The 21,870-nt window shown below is 45.3% G+C and overlaps 1 protein-coding gene across 1 annotated transcript in view; it reads right to left on the reverse strand.

Moving 5' to 3' along the window:
• The window catches only part of RPTOR (regulatory associated protein of MTOR complex 1), a 185,898-nt gene that overhangs the window by 12,854 nt on the left and 151,174 nt on the right, over positions 1–21,870 (reverse strand). Inside the window, exons 10-22 of the mRNA XM_044297418.1 lie at positions 21,758–21,859; positions 19,770–19,853; positions 18,473–18,583; positions 18,234–18,308; positions 16,098–16,163; positions 14,370–14,561; positions 13,610–13,750; positions 13,281–13,398; positions 12,707–12,847; positions 12,390–12,548; positions 5,081–5,199; positions 422–525; positions 110–296 (exon numbers count right to left, since the gene is read on the reverse strand). Of these exons, the coding sequence (XP_044153353.1) occupies positions 110–296; positions 422–525; positions 5,081–5,199; positions 12,390–12,548; positions 12,707–12,847; positions 13,281–13,398; positions 13,610–13,750; positions 14,370–14,561; positions 16,098–16,163; positions 18,234–18,308; positions 18,473–18,583; positions 19,770–19,853; positions 21,758–21,859 (1,599 nt within the window). The remainder of the gene's footprint in view (positions 1–109; positions 297–421; positions 526–5,080; positions 5,200–12,389; positions 12,549–12,706; positions 12,848–13,280; positions 13,399–13,609; positions 13,751–14,369; positions 14,562–16,097; positions 16,164–18,233; positions 18,309–18,472; positions 18,584–19,769; positions 19,854–21,757; positions 21,860–21,870) is intronic.

Here is a 21,870-nt window from a genome sequence, read left to right on the forward strand (position 1 = left end):
AGTATTACTGTAATGCACCCACTAAAGTCCAAATGCCAAGTCCAGAGCTGCCCTATGATATGGAAAGGGTGGTCCCGATATGTGAAAAGAGGTCAAAGGAGATAATTACCTGATCTGGACCTTTGTCAAACATCTTGCGGGTTCGGGGAAACTGGTGGGAATGTGGAGTATACTGTACCCCAATATTCCCCCCAACGTTGGCAGGCCGGGCAGAAGGCAACTCCCTATTGACAGCAGGTTTCGGGACATCATTTGTAAGACTTGAGCTGCTGGCGCTGGGAGTTGGAGGCGACCCCCTAGGTAGAGATAAGAGATGTCACATCGGTGAACGAAATTCAGCATAATTCAATTTCACCCTAAAATATCCTGGCAGGAAAGATCTGTTATGGAAGAAGCAGCATGAGAAGGAAAAGTATCTTACCCAACTTGGTGGATGTGCATCCCCTTATTAGTAGGGCTGGCCGGAGCGGACTGCGTGAGGGAAGCAGCGTCCAAAATGCGCTGTGGGCGGGTGCTGATGGTGGCCTGAAAAAGTAAAACAGAAGGTGAGCCTAACAAGATCATACGAGGGTCAACTAACCTGACCACACGCTGCTACTCAGGCACCCACCCTGTGCAAAGATCCATAGGAAGAGTGGGTTACAATAATAATATATGTGGTCTCTACGGCCACTCATCTACGCACATACACCTACCTACCTAATACATATTTCCTTCATGCAACATTGGGAGACCTGCACCCCAATTCATAGGGCATTGTGTGTTTAGACATATAATATTACAGGCTTTTACTATAAATTTGTCTGTAAATTACACTTGTAAAACCAGTCCTTATAAGATGCATTGTGACTAGCATTTCTGATGGGCACTGAGGATGGCACCATAGAACACTGGGTATGAGCTTCTAATGCTGGCAGTGTATGGGTGTGCTGTGGGTGACACTACTATGAGGGGGTATTGCATAGCGAGGGGATGTTTTTTGGGAGCACTGTAATACAATAACTCAGCTGCGGAGGACCTTGCTTTGAAAAATAAGATGGTGATTCAGTTAGTAATTACATAAAGCTGCCAAAGAGCTTCTGCAGCAGCTGAGTTGTAATATAAGGAATAATGCAATAACTAATGAAGATAAATCAGAACAAGATGACCCACTGTGGAGTAGTGCAGGGGAAAGCAGTGTTTGGCCCTTTTCAGAGGCTTCGGCAGGGCTAAGGGAGCATGACATGGAAATTATTCCAATTAATGATCTTGATGAACAGGCTGCTCGAGCAAGAGCCACCAAAAGTCCTCTCGTATAAAGTTGGGGGTTCGCATTACCCCATATATATATCTCCTCACATGGAGATAATAACACTTACATGTGTCCACATAAAAAGGGAGAAGTCTTGCTTCACAACATATATAGAACCACAACAGAAAAAAACTAATCGAGCAAGGCAAGATATAAAAATATCACTTTGGTTATTTATAAAGGGGGAAAAAATGGTGAACAGATGCTATATAGTAGATACCATAGATATAAGACCATAATCTAATATCAATATAATGATATGATAAGTAAAATACATAACTAGTACAAAATACATGTTCAATTAAACATAATTCATTTTGCACTAGTTATGTATTTTACTCATTATCATATCATATTGATATTAGATTATGGTCTTATATCTATGGTATCTACTATATAGCCTCTGTTCACCATTTTCCCTCCTTTTTAATATATTACACATAATTCCTTTTTCTAATATACATGCACTTCAGCACTTTATATTCTTGTTATTAGCTTTGATAATATACACCCTCTCACATATATGCATAGATGCACATCACTGGTGTGTTGCTTTCCATCGCCTGGCGTGCGTTCCATCGCCTGGCGCGCGTCGGGTTGACGTGCGTTCCGGATAGCGTCAATGTCACGTGACCCGGAAGCACGAGGCGGTGTGCGCGCGCAAGCCTTTGGACCACAGCCCCATGCTACTGCGCCTCTTCACATAATACAGGTGAGCATAATTTGGTGCATATGTGTTTGCACCTGTTTGGAGGCTTATATATGCCTGGCTGCTTATTACACACACACACACATCCTGACGAAGCCAGTAGGTGAAATGCGCGGCGAGGTGAACTTGCTAGTCTAGCGGTGCGTTCTCCATCATGTCACAGGGTAGGCATTATTGCCATTGTGTATGTAATTTTTTCTTTATTTCTATTCATGTATTTGTGGATATCAGTTTATTTTCTGGTCCCCAACAGTAAGCTGGTCAGGAAATGCGCATTCATCTATATTGTTGTATATGTATACCATTTATTGGTTATCATTTAGTACTATAGATGGTTTCTTTCCATTTATTAGTACATTATTTGGCACGTTTCTTAACCTATTTACCGTACCATTATTCCTTATTGTGTGTGTGTATATATATATATATATATATATTTTTTTTTTTATACATTTGCACTATACTTACCTGTTATGACATTGATGGTGGACAGCACCCTATGTGTACTCTGCATTGTTGGGGGTTATCTTCAACAATATCCAGCATGTTTCTTAGATATACCGTATGTTTTAACTGAGATTTTGGACTAATAAACAAAGAAAGTGATATTTTTATATCTTGCCTTGCTCGATTTTTTCTGTTGTGGTTCCTCACATGGAGAGCCAAATACAAGGGAAGTCGTTATGATACTGCGGCAGCAGCTCAGCTATGGGAAGTGAGACACGGCCTGACATTGCTCCGGGGAATATAACTCCAGAACAATACATGAGGTGATGGGAGATTAAATGACAGACATCACCCATAAACAGCAGCAGACAATCTCCAAAGATGATCCTGAGATGACAAAGTAACAGATCTGCAGCACACAGCACAGTGACAGGTCCTCCCTCATTCACAGACGAACATTTGTTTTAAAAGGTAGGGACTGTAATAATTAACCTCCTACCGTAATACTGCAGTAAAGTGAGATGCTGCACTTTTAACTAGCCAACCAGATCCTGAATGGCTTTCTAGGGTATCCTAAGGATGGTGCCTAATGAGCCATTAAGCGGCTTACAACAAAGCTGTGAATATGGCCCTTGCTTTTATTACGTTGAGAACAGCGTGAGCGAAGGTCGGTTTAATGAATTTAGAGCGTCAATAGGAAGCCGGCCCTTCATTGACTCTTTCAGTACCATACATCCCTGAGAGACCTTTGCGGTGGAATCCTCAATGGGACGTTAATAAAGAAAGATGAGGGAGACTAAATCATCAGCAAGTCGAATGTAGAGGTGTGTGTATGGGGAGAGGGGAATTGGATCATACTGAAGTTTCAAGGGTTAAAAACGAGAGCAACTCCTTTAATGCAGGGAAGCTGCTGCAGAGGAGTGTGTGGGCAGAGGAAGCCCAGGAATCCCCTGCAGGTTTCACTCTCACTGCCACTGTTTGACAGAGATATATTCCTCGTGAATATCAATGATGGTCTCTAGAGAGGAGCTCTGCGCCAATGCGTACAGTATACGGAGAAGAAGCTGCAACCCACCATACACGAGGCAGAGCAATGGGAATCCCCTGCCATGATGCTCATCATCCTCTATGCTATTCCTACCAGTCTAGTTATAAGAGAGTCTTTGCTTCAGCTGCCATCATCAAGAAGGTCCATGATCTTCAGCCATCAGTGATTCCCAAACTGACCCCATTAGACTTAGAAGCCATGACACAATGCTCTTAATAGAGCAGAACTCGCACTCACATTCATACACCATCCAAGAGAACCTGCTGTGAACCATCATGACGTCACATGGTGGCCTCTCAAATACACCCTTAACACTGACGTTGATGCTTGTGTACAATGGCACTTCGGACATTCATGTAAAATCGAACGGTTGGGGCAGTGATGGAAAACTGAGAAGGCAATAGCACAGAAGGTTTTGGGGTACAGCTCCTGGACCTTCAAAATACCATCATCACTGAATGTATAAGTTCAAAGATACCTTAAGATCGACACATTGGAAAAATGATTTTTACCCATGTTAGTGCACCAAGTGTATTTCTTAACTCGTATTCAGACCTCCTGACATTAAGTTTACAATCTGCTTCTAATTTCAGACTTTTCTCATGCGGACGTGTCCTTCCACTAGTACAAGTTGGATGTGAGGTCTGTGTGTCCAGGATGCTGCTGTCTTCTGTAGCTTTCATATATTAGTACTGCTTTTTGGATTGATTTGCCCTTGAGGGATCTCAGGACTTTCTTGGACTTGTGCTGACACACACTGATGTGGAGTGCGTGATATTCCGCCTTCCGTCCCCCTGCAGAGTCTGCTGTGAGTTCTCTTCTCACTACCCTCCCTCCTCTGTTCTCTCCTCCTTATCTACACTATGATGCACCACAGCCTGTGGGATTTCCCATCTATCTTTAACAAAAAGAAAAAGAAGGGAGAGAATCAACACAGTCAAGTGCAGTGCTCTGGTGGATTTATGTCACAATCAGCAGCACCAGCTAACTGAAGGACTTGCACAGACAGACTCTACAGCATAGAATTATTATTATTATTTTTTATGAAGACTATTTAAATTCCCTAATTTTGCAGTTAGGAAGCAAATGAACAATAAAACTATCAATACATAGATGCTTATTGCCTATAAGGGACCCCACAGAGTAACCGCAAATGCATAACTCCATTTTAGGTTATTCTTGGTGAAATCCACCAGACGTGCTTACACAAGATTTACCCATAACATCACCTCTTCACTAATATGTTGTCACAATTCTAAACCCCTTAAGATTATTACCACAGATCATTAATCATAAACTGAAATGTTTCCATAACGTTGGTCATTTTTCAAAGTCCCTTAAAGGCCACATGCTTCAGAACAGAGGACACTACATCAAATTGTTTCTGAAAGCCCAACGTTGAGGTCTATTTATGTACAGCACTAAACCACATTTGACACCATTATCCTTCGATTTTAGTGCTGTTCACTGCAGGTGGCCATAAATTAGTTAACTTAACACACACACACACACACACACACACGTGTACACTACACTAAATGACATACATGTAAGAATGCTTGGAGGCCGAGAGGTATGACTATACCTTGTATGCTATACAGTTCAGCACTCTCATGGCCAGGTCAGATGCATCTGGGTACGGGTCGGCTGCGAGGTGAAGAAGAACTCTCCATATCTGAGTATACACACTATTGAAGGAGACACCTGCAGGAAAAAGAGAACAAAGGGTAAAGAGTAGTGATGGACGAACATCTGCCGGGACGGTTCGCGAACCGCAAGTTCGCAGCAGGTCCCATTCATTTTAATGGCAGGCGAACCTGAAAAACCTTCAGCTCCTATTTGCAGCCAAGAAATAATGACTAGAAGTGCACAAATAGTACCACAACATGGACAGTGACATACCAGATGTATTATTTGAATTTGTGATCTCCATTCATTATTTTTTTCAATGCAAAATATCGGCAATATAATTTCCGCGTACGCGCATGCGCAAATGCACTATACAGTACACAAATGCACTATAAAGAAAGTGTATTGATATACAACACCCCGCTTCAATCTTTTTTTTTGGGCAGCGACTGGTATATCACACCAGTAGAAATTATTTGTTCCAATAACGCTTGTCCCTCTATATACCTGCAGTATCGCAGCAGAACCGCACACGACTGCCGCACAATACAAATGCACTATAATATACTGTCTAACATAGAAAGTATATTATAACATTGTACGAGGAAGGCAATCCATTAGAATATACACAAAGATAAAACGCAACCTTTAATAATGTTACTATGAGGGTCCATTCATACGCCCGTAAGTGTTTTGTGAATCCGCAAAACATGGACACAGGCAATGGGCCTTCTGCAATTTGCGGACCGCACACCACTGGCACTATAATAGAAAACGCCTAATCTTGTCTGCAATTGCGGACAAGAATAGGACATGTTCTATTTTTTGGGCGGAAACGGAAGCACGAATGCGGAAGTGCGGATCCGCAAATGTGGTTGCGGACAGCACATTCCGGCCCTATTGAAAATAAATGGGGCTGCACCCATTCCGCAAAATTGCGGAACGGATGCGGATCCATTTTGCAGACGTGTGAATGGAAAAGATATCCCTCAAAATGAAAATAAATTTAATTATTAAAGTTAAGCAAAAAGCACAGATGTGGTCGGCAATAACAAGTGCTCGGCAGCACTAAATCAGGTGCTCGGCAGCACCAAATCAGAAACCATATGTCCTACCACAATCCGGGGGGTTCCAGTGCACATCCATGAATCCCGGAGGGAAAGCAAACACCATCTATCCCTGGGCTAGATGACGAAGTGGTATTGAAGGACAGGGTGGGCAAAGAACTGTCCCTGATATTGCCCTACAGGGGGGTGCTATTCTGGCCCTGATAGACTAACCACAGACCACCCACCCTGATAAGAGCGACCCCATCCGGAACCTTACCCTATATAAAAATGGCCCTAGTAAGCCCCTAGCCCCCGGACTTCCAGGTGATCCCTATATAGATCTATGTGTGTTTGACTCATTATAAAAGTATATTATAAGTATATCGCAACCCTCTGTGTATCACACCTATAGATAGAACACCTATACTAGTGCTTAAAAGGACTTTTGTGGCCCTATTAGCTAGCGTTTGGCGTCCCTAACAGCCTGTCCCTGCTCCACACAGCAACCTCTCCTTACACTGGCAAAACACTGAATGTAAAATGGCAGGCCGAATAATTTGGGTGCTTGAATACAATTTAATATAATGGAAGTCAATGGGAGAACCCGAGGCACCTCCTGCTCTGAAGAAAAGAGGGTGTCTGGTTCATAAAAAAAAGGTAAGAAATTAATACAAACCACATCAAAAATGTTTGGCAATAGCATTAAGAAAATAGCTGGAGGCATCTTAGACTCCTAATACAACCACACAAAGGCTATATGTCAAAAGCCAGGTATGTGCCCAAGATATCCATGAGACATATAACAGTCAAGCGCACCTTACAATGGCAGCCTTGTGCGCACTATAAGATATTCCAAACCAGCTCTCATCTGACTGAGAACTAGTGAACTTTAAAGTTATTTTGCATCTATTGGATTGGTTAGGTGAACCTGCACACCTAGATCAATATCATTAGGGCGACAAAAAGTTTTCCGATTTTCCTAACAGCAGTGATGCCAAATGCGGCACGTGAAGCAGTGTCACGCAGCCCGCGCAGTGACCGGTCTTTTTCAGCGCACTTGCGCAGGACGCCCTGCGAACGGCACAGGCAGCAAAGCGATGCTGCCTGTGCCTGCAATCTCCCCGCCCAGCACCGCCTCCTAGCTAATTTATTGACTCCGTTTGCCTCTGAAATTGAAGAGAAGCGCGCCGTAATCTCACACAGGCGCACTGGCAGAGGCATCGAAGTGCGCATGCACCGTCTCCCTGGCCTCTGCCAGTGCACCTGTGCGAGATTACGGAGCTTCTCTTCAATGTCACAGAGGCAAGTGCAGTGAATAAATTAGGAAGCGGCTCTGGGTGGGGGGGATATCTGTGGACGGCACTGAAGGGGGTGTGGACGGCACTGAAGGGGGGGATATCTGTGGACGACACTGAAGGGGGGGATATCTGTGGACGACACTGAAGGGGATCTATGGAGGGCTGTGGGGATGTTGGGGTGTGAGGTCCTGGAGGGGTGTTTGGGTGGGAGCTCTGGAAGGGGTGGGAGGTCCGATAGGTATGTGGGGGTGGGAGATCCGGGAGGGGGGGGGGGCCCATAAATTTTTTTTGCTATGGGGCCCAGTCATTTTTAGCTATGCCCCCGATTGTTAAGATTAGGCGGGCACTGGAGAGATAGAGCGCTCTGCTGTAGGAGAAGTCGGCGGGAGATGAAAGGAGGAGGGGCCAGCTCCTGGTGGTGTCGGGCACACGGCGCAAGCATGGCGGTGGAGGATCTGACTGAAGCCTAAAGACCAGACATCAAGGTAGACCTGCAGAAGAAGGTGACAGCGCAGTATGTGATGTATACATGTGTGTAATGTATGTAGTGCAGTGTGTGATCATCACATACTGCACTACATACATTACACACATGTATACATCACATGCCCCTTCACAGTAGTCATGCCTAGATATGTGCCCCCTTACAGTAGTTATGCCCAGATATGTGCCCTCTTCACAGTAGTTATGCCCTGATATGTGCCCTTCTCACAGTAGTTATACCCTGATATGTGCCCCCTCACAGTAGTTATACCCTGATATGTGCCCCCTCACAGTAGTTATGCCCAGATATGTGCCCCCTCACAGTAATTAAGCTCAGATATGTGCCCTCTTCACAGTAGTTATGCTCACTCGTGCCCCCTCACAGTAGTTATGGCCGGATATGTGCCCAGCTCACAGTAGTTACACCCTTATATGTGCCCTTCTCACAGTAGCTATGCCAGATATGTGCCCTCTTCACAGTAGTAATGCTCACACGTGCCCCCTCACAGCGTTTGCATTTCTTTCTGACAAAGCTACCTGGTTCCGGCCCACGAAATTTATACCAAGTCTAGTGCGGCCCTCAGACGAAAAATGGTTGGGCAACACTGTCCTAACATAATATTCAATAACCTTTCTAAGCAGTTTTGTCATGTAAAAACACATTTGCATAAACATGGGTTTATGGGAAAGATATGCAAATGAGCAGAATCTGCCTTGTTTTTCAGCTGTCATAAGACTATGAAAACCAATAGATGGCGCTATGGAGTTATGAACAGTGCCCTCTATTGGATTTACAGTCTTATGACAGGTCTAATATTCTTGTCAGAAGACTATGAAACCAATAGAGGGCGCTGTTCATAACTCAAAAGCGCACTCTATTGGTTTCATAGTCTTCTGACAAGCTTATTAGTGTAGCATTTTGCATGGAAAATTTGCGATAAAAATTAGCGATTAGAATATTTGCGATCTACACTAGGATATCTGACACTGGGAAAGCTGGGTAATAACTCACGATCTACACTGAGTTATTACCCAGCTTTTCCAATGTCAGATATTATCACTGACTTACTACATAATTATTACATAATATTCACTATATTGCTATATATTTGTTTTTTAGATTACTACGAATATTTAAAGGGATTCTGTCACCTCCCCTAAGCCAAAAAACGATTTTAAAGCAGCCATGAAGCACAGCTTACCTGGATTAGGCTGTGCTCTTTTATCTTGCAATCCGTCCAGCAGTTACTGCAAAAAACGACTTTGATTGATATGTAAATGTGTCCTGAAGGTGCCCAGAGGGGCGTTTTGTTCCTCTTAGAGAGCCCAGTACCGCCCCTCTTACAGTGCCCAGCCCGCCTTCCTTGCACTGTCTAACCGCCCCCAGCCTGCCACAGCCTCTCCTCCCCCTCCCTCACGCCGAACGAACTCTCGCACAGGCGCAGTACCCACTGAGGGCTGCGCCTGTGCGATCAGCAGGAGACTGAGGGCAGCAGCTTCATCTTCGTCACTGGGCATGTGCCGAGCCCAGTGACGTCCGATGCTCGCTCTTCCCTCAGTCAGTCTCCTGCTGATCGCACAGGCGCAGCCCTCAGTGGGTACTGCGCCTGTGCGAGAGTTCGTTCGGCGTGAGGGAGGGGGAGGAGAGGCAGGAGAGGCTGTGGCAGGCTGGGGGCGGCGGTTAGACAGTGCAAGGAAGGCGGGCTGGGCACTGTAAGAGGGGCGGTACTGGGCTCTCTAAGAGGAACAAAACGCCCCTCTGGGCATCTTCAGGACACATTTACATATCAATCAAAGTCGTTTTTTGCAGTAACTGCTGGACGGATTGCAAGATAAAAGAGCACAGCCTAATCCAGGTAAGCTGTGCTTCATGGCTGCTTTAAAATCGTTTTTTGGCTTAGGGGAGGTGACAGAATCCCTTTAAAAAAACTAATATAGAGCAATATAACGAATATGATCTCAGCGACTAGTCTTGTCATAACACTATGCAACTAATAGAGGGCGCTGTTCATGATTCATGATTACAGCGCCCTCTATTAGTTGTATAGTGTTATGACAAGACTATTTGCCGAGATCATATTCGCTATATTGCTCTATATTAGTATTTTTGAATATTCGTTATATTCTAAAATACAAATATATAGCAATATAGTGAATATTATGTAATAATATAATGTAGTAAGTCAGTGATAATATCTGACACTAATAAGCTTGTCAGAAAACTATGAAACCAATAGAGGGCGCTATGGAGTTATGAACAGCGCCCTCTATTGGTTTCATAGTCTTCTGACAAGAATATTAGACTTGTCATAAGACTGTAAAACCAATAGAGGGCGTTGTTCATAACTCCATAGCGCCATCTATTGGTTTTCATAGTCTTATGACAGCTAAAAAACTAGGCAGATTCTGCTCATTTGCATGTCTTTTCCATAAGGCCATGTTTATGCAAATAAGTTTTTACATGACAAAAAACTGTATAAAAAGGTTATTGAATATTATGTTAGGACAATCAGAAAAATTTTCGTCGCCCTAATGATATTGATCTAGGTGTGCAGGTTCACCTAAGCCATCCTAACAGATGCAAAATAACTTTAAAGTTTACTGGTTCTCAATCAGATGAAAGCTAGTTTGGAATATTTTATAGTGCACAAGGCTGCTATTGTAAGGTGCACTTCACTGTTCTGTTGTCTCATGGATAGCTTGGGCACATACCTGGCTTTTGGTATATAGCTTTTGTGTTGTTGCCTATTGTATATAATAGGAATGTAATACATGATAATTTCATACCATTTTGATAGGGTTTCCATCAATTTTTGACTTTTTATATACAACAAACACCCATGAGTGCTGATTTTCAGTGGTAGTTGATAACTAGTAAAGAGATCTGTTACCTGCACTTTCATTTAACTGATGCTTCTAATCGGCAGGGGTCCGACACCCAGGACCCCCGCTGATCAGCTATTTGAGAAGGCAGCAGCGCTCCTTAAGTGCTGCAGCCTTCTCACTGTTTACCTCCGGGCCGCCCTCCCACTGACATTTGGACTGGTATCAACTAGTGTGGGCGCAGCTAAGCTCCATTCAAGTGAACAGAGCTTAGCCGCGCCCACGCTAGTTGATACTAGTCGTAATGTCAGTGGGCTGGCGGTAAACAGTGAGAAGGCTGCAGTGCTGCTGGAGAGCCGCTGCCTTCTCAAACAGCTGATCGGCGGGGGTTCCGGATGTCGGACCCCCGCCGAACAGAAGCTGATGTTAAATGAAAGTGCAGAACCCCTTTAAATGCAGAGAAGATGAGCCACCATGGTTGCTGGGCCTGGACTGGTCATACAGCTGGCCACCATGTGAGCTGAGCAGTACAAATCTCTCTGTGGCATTCATGCATATGTTGTTTTTTTTGGATAACTTTTGGTTGAATAAGCATTTGATATCTAAAATCTATGGCCATCTTAACGCAAATCTAAGCTGTTATGCCTGCAACCTATGGACCTGTCTATGTCGCTTTTATGATGCGAAACAGATACTGTTTGCATGGTGGGAAGGAAAGATACCAGGAACCCTTTACGTGCCCAGCTGCTTTCCCTGCCATTCACTTTCAAGCAAAGTACCTGCCCTGAAATTGAGATAACCCTACAGAGGAAGCATGATGCTCTGGCCACAGCATTTAGTCACAACTAGCTATGTATGCTCATGAGGGAAAGTGGCATGTGACCATTTTTGAAGCCAAGTTCAATATATTTGACTCAACCGGTGAGAATATAGTTTACAGTTCCGAAGATCCGCAGCAGAGGCTTAAATGTGTTGCAATGAGAACACAAGCCTGTTCCTCAAAAGGCTTCTGGGAAACATTTTCCCCTCCGCTGTCACTCAACCGATAATTAATTGTAGTTCTTGACACCAGTGAGGACTAGAGAGATATCCAATGCTCGGCGCTTAACCCCAGGGAGCAGTGGAAAGGACGGCACTACATCTCTCCTGACGTACACTCTTCTCCAGCATGACTGGTAATTTCACAAGGTTTCTCAACTCTTCTCTTTCATGAAGATGTTTTCATTGGCAACCCTGGAGGACTCGGAGGCTGACGCCAGTAAAGGAGGATCAAACACCAAGCAGGGGTGAAATGTAAGAAGAATGAGAGGCTATAACGAGATGGGGGAGGGGGCCCAGAAAAACACAATCTAATGAAAGAGGTGGTAATAGAGGAAAATTATACTGCAGCTATGACAGTTCTACAGGAGGATAAAGATGTGAGACAGAGCAGGTGGGGCAGATCCTCAGAACATGAAAAAGGTAGGAAGGGAATCCCATGATGGGAAAAAAACTGGATGAGAGACGTGCGTAGGTGGGAGGAAGAGCACAGGACTTCTTGTGTACTAGACTTCAAAAGATAGAGGTGGGGGGCATCAACAGAACCCATCAGTCTCTTAGGGAAAGTGCTTACCTATTAATGAATTGAGAGAAGAGTAAGAACTGACTCGTCTCATCTTGTCAATGGTCTCGAAAGACAAAATGTACTCCTCGTTGTCTGGGCTCCCCAGGGTGCTGCTGGCGCTGCTGCTGGTGCTGAGATTCCCAGGAGAGAAAGCTACAGGTGCTCCCCCTGAAAGCAGAAATTCCTCACTATTAATTAACTGTATGTAGGCGGCTATACAAGAAAGCATGCAATGGAGAAGGCGGTCAGGAGACCCAAGACTCCACCAGAAAAAAAAACATCTGGTGCAAAAAGTCACATAGGGCACAGTCTTGCAGCCATCTTACCTTCTTCAGTCAGACTGAGGTTTTGTAAAGACTTGTTTAAGTTTCGAGGGGTCGTCACTGCCCGGATGTTCCCATAGGAACTGACCGATCTCAAGCGAGGGGTGCTGGGAGCTTCGCGCACAGGAGTCAGGTTACCTGCCTCTGAAAACATCAGGACAGCAATATGTAGTATCTTACAATGTAGAATACACCACCGGATATTTCAGAAGTTAAAGGTGGGGGTCCGTAAGCTCATATCGTAAGGTGTAATTTGAAAGAACACTCCCAATGATAAGCAAACCAGGGACCCCTGTCGATCAGCTGTTTGAGAAGCCACCGGTGCTTGTAGTAGCGCTGCGGCCTTCTCTCTGAAAACCAAGCACAGCTCCGTACATTGTATAGCGGCTCTGCTTGGTATCGGAGCTCAGCTCTATTCACTTCAATGAGCTGCATCTAGGCCATGTGACCGATGAAAGTGACACGGCCTAGGAAAAGCTGGAGAAGGCCGCGGTGCTACTGTGAGCGCTGCTGCATTCTCAAACCGCCGACTTGTAAGGGATCCTGGGTGTCGGACCCCCACTAATCAGTCACTCACCCGTGGCAGCAGGAGACAATAGGTGGTAGTTCTTCTCCTCCTCTATGAACTGAAGAGCGACTGTGCAGAAATTGCTTTCATATTGTACAACTAAGTGACTGAGAGCGACAACCAGCTCCTGTGAGAGAGAGCAGGACACACGTGAAGCGCTGACAAGGTTATATCCCCAGAGTTAGGGTCGCTTTACGCTTCTGTGTATGACACAGGAATACATTGGGAAGATTGCTGAGCCATTCTTCCCGTCAAATGACTGAACCTCCAACAGACGTGTGAACATAGCCTTATCCTCACGGACAACACGTTTTCCCAGCATGAGAAGAGACACCTACCTTGCGAACCATTGCGCTGCCATCATTGATGAGCTGTGCCAACATCATGGCCACATTGTGATCAATTGTTGTGGAGTGATCCGTCCTCTCCGCAGAGTTCCCCACAAAGGTCCCAAGAGCGAAGACTGCAGAACAGCGAACCTGAGTATTAAGCAGTATGTAAGTGACCACCCCCAACTGACGGATGAATTACGTGTAAGGCCCCATGCACCTGACTGTCCACAAAATATGGATCCTGGCCATGTGCATGTTGCCATTTTCTTTTTCCCCTTCAATAGAAATGTCCTATCCTGGACGATAGGACATGTTCTATCTTTTGTGTGGGAAGACTGATCGGACATATGGATGCGGACAACTCACGGTGTGCTGTACGTACTTTTGGCAGCTCCAGTGAAATGAATGGTTCTGCATATGATCCACATAAATTGCGTGAGCATGGGGCCTAAGGGTTCGGTTAAATGGAAACACAAAGACATTTTGTGCGACTTGTCTGCAACTTGCTGTTGCGCCACTATTTTAGAACTATTTGGCTGCGAAAACACTAAGTTGCATGTCACACACGACTTACATTAAAAGCCATGTAGTAGAAGTCACCTTACATGTCTGGGGTTGTTGCTACTGTTGCGTCGCAGTATGTCATGTGTGGCATTGAGACACCATTGACAAACAAAACAAGAAATCTCGTGCAGCTTGTTGTGTGATACGTTGCCGTGTAGCTGAACCCCAATTCATACAGCATGGAGTGCTCTTCCTCCCTTACCTCAGGTATAGAGTCAGACAGGAGGCTGTAAAGCTTCTCATGGGCGCTATCTCTCACTCCACACCAGCGCGCAGAGTCAAAGTTCTGCCAGATTCGGCCCAGGCAGATAGCAACCCACTGACGGAGCAGCGGGTGCGGGTCATTAAGTTGTTCGAGGCAGATGGCAATCAAGTTTCCTTGTAGACAGGCTTCCTGTAACAGGGGAGATATAAAGCCATACTGAGGAGCGCGGTTTTACAGGACAGGCATGACAGGTTTAAGGAGACGTTTAATGATGTTTTTATCAATAAGCGATGTCTGCACCACCGGATTCATTACCCTGGTAGATGTTCCTCACAATGGTGCTTGGTTTTAATGTGAAATTCCGATATCGCCGTCACCTGATCAACGGCCCATAATCACGTCCTCAACGCCCATTACAATGCAGTCACAGTGAACATAATAACGTTCTACTCATTTAAAGGAGCTGCCTGCTTTAAAGCTGATAACAGGTGGCCCATCTGCTGAGAAGAACTGTGGAGGAACCTAAAAGAAAGTGTTCAGTTCGTCTGCAGCGCCACCACAGGGGAAATTAAGAATTACACTGGACTGTGTTTTGTAACTCATGGACAAGTTGGATTGGGTTCTTTTTTTTTTTTTTTTTTTTTTACCACCTAAAAGATGAGGGTCTTGAGCAATGATCTAAAGCAACCCCTTAAAGAGAACACGCCCTTTAAGAGCTCCACATACTGTACCTGTTAGTAAAATCTCCTTTAAAGGAGCTGGATAAGAGACAGATGTCGGTATCAGTTACGTCAGCACCTATGACGGGTCCCTGGCACTAGGGTGTCAAAGATACGTCACGGTATAAGGCACTATGGTACATTTATGCTGGGTGCTATCACTTCACTATACAAATTAAAGGGATATTCCCATCTGGGCATTTACAGCATACTGATAGCATATGACATAAATGTGCGATAAAGGCAGGTCCCACCCTCTGTGTCCCAATCCTATCTCAAGAACAGGGCCCCGATGTGGCCGACCGCTATGAGATATCCTTAAAAAAAAACTGGACCAGATGGGAATTACTCTTTAAATATTCCAATAATAAAAGCTTCATCACTGCATGAAGTTTGGTAACATTCTAATCTACATTAACCCTGCACAGCTTGCACGATCTCTGCTTGCTGTCAGTGACTGGGGACATTTTCGTTTAAATTCAGACCTATTAATGGGACTTTGCTACAACCCTGTCTATTCAAAGTTTCAGTCTGTGATGGGAGGTAGCGCTGCAGTTTGTGGGCATATCGCTTCCGGGCGCAGTGTGTGGACAGCAGCTGTTTAGAGCAATGGTGGGTGTGCACTCGGGATGTAGCTTCATTTAAAGGAGCTAGGCCGTGAGCGGGTCATCGGCATCCAAACTGGTTTCTGCTGTGGTATATGCAAAAGGGCCCTAAGATATGAAAAGTATTTGGTTTTTATTTCAGCCTCTGAACATATATAGGAATGCTCCTATTTACTGACAGCAAGACGAGATCTTAAAATAGTGAGGACTCAAGTACATACAGGATGTTTTCTGCCTGAACATCTGTAGAGGTACAGATGTCTGGATGCTGCTCCCCTCCCGACTACTGAAATGTCAACCAGCCCTGTGTTGGGAAGAATGACCTATGCTAAAAAAAAGGAAGGCTGAAACCATGTGTGACTGAGCATCTCCTCAATCCAGAACGTAATGCAAGAAATTACCTGCCCGGTGGTGTAGTTATTCACTATCACAGCCAGAATGAATGCGGTCATTGTGCGGTGCTCAGCCTGTCAGCAAAAAGAAAAGAAAATAAGAGGACATCTGCAAAAAGTCTCTGTAAATACATCACACTGCATATCTTGTAGTGATCCTGAATTATACTCCAGAGCTGCACTCAATATTCTGCTGGTGCAGTCACTGTGTACATACATTACTTATCCTGTATTATACTTTCGAGCTGCACTCACTATTCTGCTGGTGAAGTCACTGTGTACATACATTACTTATCCTGTACTGATCCTAAGTTACATCCTGTATTATACTCCAGAGCTGCACTCACTATTCTGCTGGTGCAGTCACTGTGTACATACATTAAATTACTTATCCTATACTGATCCTGAGTTACATCCTGTATTATACTCCAGAGCAGCACTCACTATTCTGCTGGTGCAGTCACTGTGTACATACATACCTTACGGTATCCTTTACTGATCCTAAGTTATACTGTATTATACTCTAGAGCTGTACTCACTATTCTGCAGCTTTCTAAACTGAAATCTCACAGCATTTCCTGCTTGTTCAATGTCTGCAGAGTGCTTACTGTGATGATTCGTATTCTAGGAAGTGGATTCTTTATACCAGTATTTGTCCTCTATGTTATAGGAGCTCAGCCAAAATGTTAGGAGTGCGTCTGACAAGAAGCTTGCTGACTATTTCCAGTAACAAACCAGCAGAATAGTGATTGAAGTATAATCCAGACATTAAATCAGGACCAGTACCAGATAAATTATATATTTCAAAGCTTCTCAACTTTTCACCTTCATCATTCTGCACAGTGTTCAAAGGTGGAACCTCGCTGCGAATACAGCGTCATACATGCAGTAACGATATGCGGACCCCATACTGCAGTATATACCTACATTCCTGACTACAAAGGTTCTAGCTTCAGTCATACGTTTTAGCAGTAAACTTACCAGAATCCTGCCCTTTAGTGGTCAGCTGAGCAAGAAGAGCGATCTTTCATAAATGGCTATTCTCGTTATAGTTGTCCTATTGTCCGGATAGGTCATCAATACTGATCAGCCGGGGTCAGACACCCAGAACCCCACAGATCAGCTGTTTGAAGAGGAGTACTCCATGTAAGCTCTGCTTCCTCTTCATTACACTGCCTGTCGTCTCAGAAGTGCAGTGTACTGACAAGAACTCGCTCCATTCAAGTGAATGGAGAGCGTGGCTGTAATTACTACGCCACACTGGAGACAAGACGTATGTAATGACGAGGAAGCAGGGCTCGCATGGGGTGCCATCTGCTCGTCTTACAGCTGATCGGCAGGGGTGGCAGGTGTCGGACCCCCGCTGATAGGTCATCAATATTAATGGCTGGACAACCCCTTTAAAGTTATCACCTATCCACAGGACAGGAGATAACTATTACATCAGTGGGGGTCCTACTGCTGGGATCCCAACCGATCACGAGAACATGGGTCCCATGGAACCCCCCCCCCCCTCCCCCCCAAAATGAACGAAGCGGTCGGGCATGAGCGCAGCTGCTTCATTAATTTCTGTGGAAGTTCCAGAGATAACCAAGAAATGAATGGAACAGCTGCGTGCATGCCCGACTGACAGCTCCGTTCATTTCGAGGGCCCTTGTTCTCGTTTTTAGTGGGGGTCCCAGTGTTAGAACTGCCAAAAATCTAATAGTTATGCCCTATCCTATGGATAGGGGAAAACTTTATATAACCAGAATAACTCTTCATACTATCTACTATATATGCTACAAATTCTGAGAACGTCAGGTGACAACCAATACGACCAGCAATTTTGCCGTCATAGGGGTGGCCACCCAGTTTTCCCATAGACAGATTTGACGCTCAGGCCTCTGGGAAAGCTGGGTGACATCCCCTGTTGGAGGTCTAATAATGGTCTTAGATGTCACCAAGTGTCACTGCTAACTAGTGATGCAGCAATACCAGAGCGGGGGGGATGAGTAACTGGCAGATTTGCTAGTTTAGGAAAGCTGGGTGATGAAGTGATGATCGTATCCAGAATCACCTAGCTGTCCCAAAAACAGATGTAGAGAACCATGCGAGCTGGTGTTAAATTGGTAGTTAGTAAAATATATTGAATGGTGGTCTTACCGGCATGTAGGGGTCTGCCAAAACTGAGAGAAAATATTTGTGCCCGTTATCCTTCACCAAGTCTGCTTGACAAGACTAGGGGTGGAAAAACAGAGCAATGTGTTAGAAACGTGTTCGCACGCAGCTGCCGTCCCACACACGTCTGCCACCTGGATCTTCTCTATCTGAAGACCAAGGCTGCCTACGGAGGAGTCTTAGTGCCCCATCTGTGCCTCTAATCTCAGGAAACCGGTACTTACACTGTCCACCGCTAGGATCTTAGCCCAGATGAACACCAGCAGTGGCCGCAGCTCGCGTGCCGAGCTCTGCAGAAGTTTCAGGACATAGGGGAAGATGCCAACCGACAGAGCCTGGAAAAGAAGAGTCCGGATTACTGTACCCTACTGGATCCGACACCAGGTACCCCAATATACCAAAGCCAGAGGATGAAATAGCACCTAACTCCTAATGGGCTCAACGCACAGACTGCATTACAGGAAGAGCGCCAGCAAGTCGATTGGCTGATCACTCTCTGCCAATTAATGAGAGGAACAGCTATTTAACATATAAGGTTTAGGAGGGCGGGGGTGTGCAGCCATGAGGGCGACTGATACCCTAAAATAAACCTGCCTGGAGGGCAGCGGGGTGTAAGGGGAAATTGAAATACTCCACAGCCCAGCAAGATATTAAGCTGCCTCATACGCCTTATGCTCGCTGTTATCAGCCACTTCAGGTCGGTCAGAGACGGACTGCAGTGTTCATCAACCATAGCAGGGATCCGCAACCTCCGGTGCTCCAGCTGCTGTGAAACTACAACGCTCAGCATGCAAACATGCTCGGCTGTTCTTGAAACTGCCACAGAAGTGAATTAAGCATTCTGGGAGTTGTAGTTTCTGAACAGCCGGAGGTTGCTGATCTCTGATCTATAGGATCACTTAAATCCCTGTTGCTCTGATAACCAGCGCTGTATCTCCCGTGCCCGAGACCCCTTTACATATGCTATAATGCAGCACGGGTGGAGTGCGGGGGTGTTTGGATTTTGGGAGACATACCAGTATTTTTAGTTACGTGACTCAGATCTCTTGGACTCCCCACTATTCTAGAGGAGAGGAATGTGTCATCAACAATCCAGTAGGAGGCAGAACAATGCGTCATACATCAGTGACGGGGGAATATTAGTATAATGCCGCCTCAAACACGTTTATGTATTATAGGGCGGCATTATCTCCACCATGGGGGAGCGCTATAGGGTTCGCTGCTGTGGTGCGGTCAGCAGGATCCAAACAGCTGACCCCATAGCTTTTTCTTGACTATGCTGGGAGAGCTGCTGCAGGGAATATGAATCCTGCAGCTGCTCTCCCCGATTACCCACAATGGTGTAATACAATGTAATGCAGTCCCTGGGTCTGATTTTCAGTTCTTGTATAATATACCCAATGGATTTGGACCTCCTGTGCTTTATATCACCCTCCCCTGATAATATACAGCTCATTATTACACAGTGCTTCCATGGCTCCAGTATAAACCTATACAACTACAGAGCGGTAAAGCACTCACCAGGCTCACCGCCCACGGCCCCAGGTCCAAGAATCTTCCCAGCAGGTCCAGGGCTCTGAGACGATGGACCTGACTTAGTAACACCTAGAAGACAAACCACCATCATCATACATAACAGGTCCAAGCAATTCCAGTGAGACACTGCTTTATTGCCCATAAAGGGCGATATTGTAGCAGTGACTTTGTTGTCCACAGGGGGCAGTATTACTACAGTCCATATAGCTTATGACAAGTGTATACATGGAAGAGGACCATGACCTCATCAGCATTTGAAGCCCCCTGAAGGCAAAACGTCTAGCTATGCAGAGATTTGGAAGGGGAGCAAATGTTACTTCATCAGTAGGAACACCTGCCACTCTGAAGTTTAGGAATGTTGGGCGACAAAGCCTCTTTAGTGCTGCAAATGAACCAGGAGGCACAGGATGAACAACAATGTAGATCCAGTCCTGATCTACAACTGTCCTGGTCTAACAGATGATGGGCTTAAAAAAAAAAATTCCAGATGAACCAGGCTGTACAGCATGAACAGTGCTGTAGGTACATTCCTGATCTAGAACGGTCATGGTCTAAGACAGGACATAATAAAAAAAAGTCCAGATGAACCAGGAGGCACAGGATGGGCAGTTCTGTAGGTCTATCATAGAATACTGCAGGTTATGGATTATACCTACACTCCTCCATTTGGTTTTAGTGCTCTGGCTGTGTAAGTATTACAGCAGTTTGGGAATTATATTCATGAAACACAGGGGGCACAGGATGAACACAGTCTTACATCCCACTCAGATAGTGGTGTGCGGCAGAAATTATAAAGATGGGAGGAGTGCTGTGGAAGGTGATGCGGCTGTTCCTTACAAGATGCCTGTGAATAATGATGTACCTAGCTGAAGGAGAGGTCCTCAGGGGCCCGAGGTCTGCAGCACAGACTCTGATCTTGGACCAGGAGATGCTGCTGCGCAGTCTCATGAGACTCTGGAATTGCAGATGAGCCCATGTCCAAGAAAGCGCAGAGCATCTTCATTACCACGACGTACAGCAGCACCCCCATCTCCGTAATTTATTAGCCTGCAGCAGCTGGAGAAGTGCATGGTGAGAGGAGGGAGTGCTCTAGGCCAGGAGGGTGGCACCTGCCATGTTCCCTGCGCCTGTCAGAAGCCGAAAAGGACGGAGTCTTATAGACATTGACAGGTTCTGGATTATTAAAGATTACGGATTAATGGATGGAGTGGACGACCACTTACCTGCTTGGCAATAATGAGAAGTCTGTTATACCCGCGGTACCACCACCTTACATACTTACTGTAGGACCTAGGTGCCCTGCTCCATGCCCACTATGAGGCTTTTAGTTAACAATCCCAATGCTTTTATAATAATTATGTCATTGGTACTGAAACCAATCGATTCCAATAATCCACCATGTCTGATAATCCGGAACTTGACCCCAGGACAAGTTGGAATTTCGAAACCACTGAGGATCTCTACAGCATCCTCCCCTTGTATCAGGTTAGGCTACTTTCCAATTAGCGTTTTTTGCGGAGCCGGCATGGATCTGCGAAAATGCTTCCGTTACAATACTACTACCGCATGCATCTGTCATAAACGGATCCGGTTGTATTATGTCTTATATAGCCATGACGGATCTGTCATGACACACACTGAAAGTCAACTGTGTCCGAGAAAACGGATCAGTCCCCATTGACTTACATTGAGAGTCATGATGAATCCGTCTTGCTCCGCACCACATCGCTTGCAGCGTTATTCTGTCCACGATGGGGACACAACCAAACGGTGCATTCCTTTTCCTTCAGTTCAGTTTTGTCCCCATTGACAATGAACGGGGACAAAACGGAAGCGTTTTCTTCTGCTACTGAGATCCTATAACGGATCTCTATAGCAGAATTGAAAACGCTAATGTGAAAGCAGCCTTATATAGCAAAGATTCAATTCCCATAGATGCCGGATTAAAGGAATTGCTAGGAGTTGTTCCTCACCTGTAGGACGATGGGCAGCTGCTCCGGAGGGTTCCTGTTCTCCACCCCCATGGTCAACCAGACCTGAAACGCCGTCAGCTGCTCGGCAAAGAACGGGCTGTGCTGTAAGGGCA

This window comes from Bufo gargarizans, chromosome 6 (genome assembly GCF_014858855.1).
Source record: "Bufo gargarizans isolate SCDJY-AF-19 chromosome 6, ASM1485885v1, whole genome shotgun sequence".
Lineage (NCBI taxonomy): Eukaryota > Metazoa > Chordata > Amphibia > Anura > Bufonidae > Bufo > Bufo gargarizans.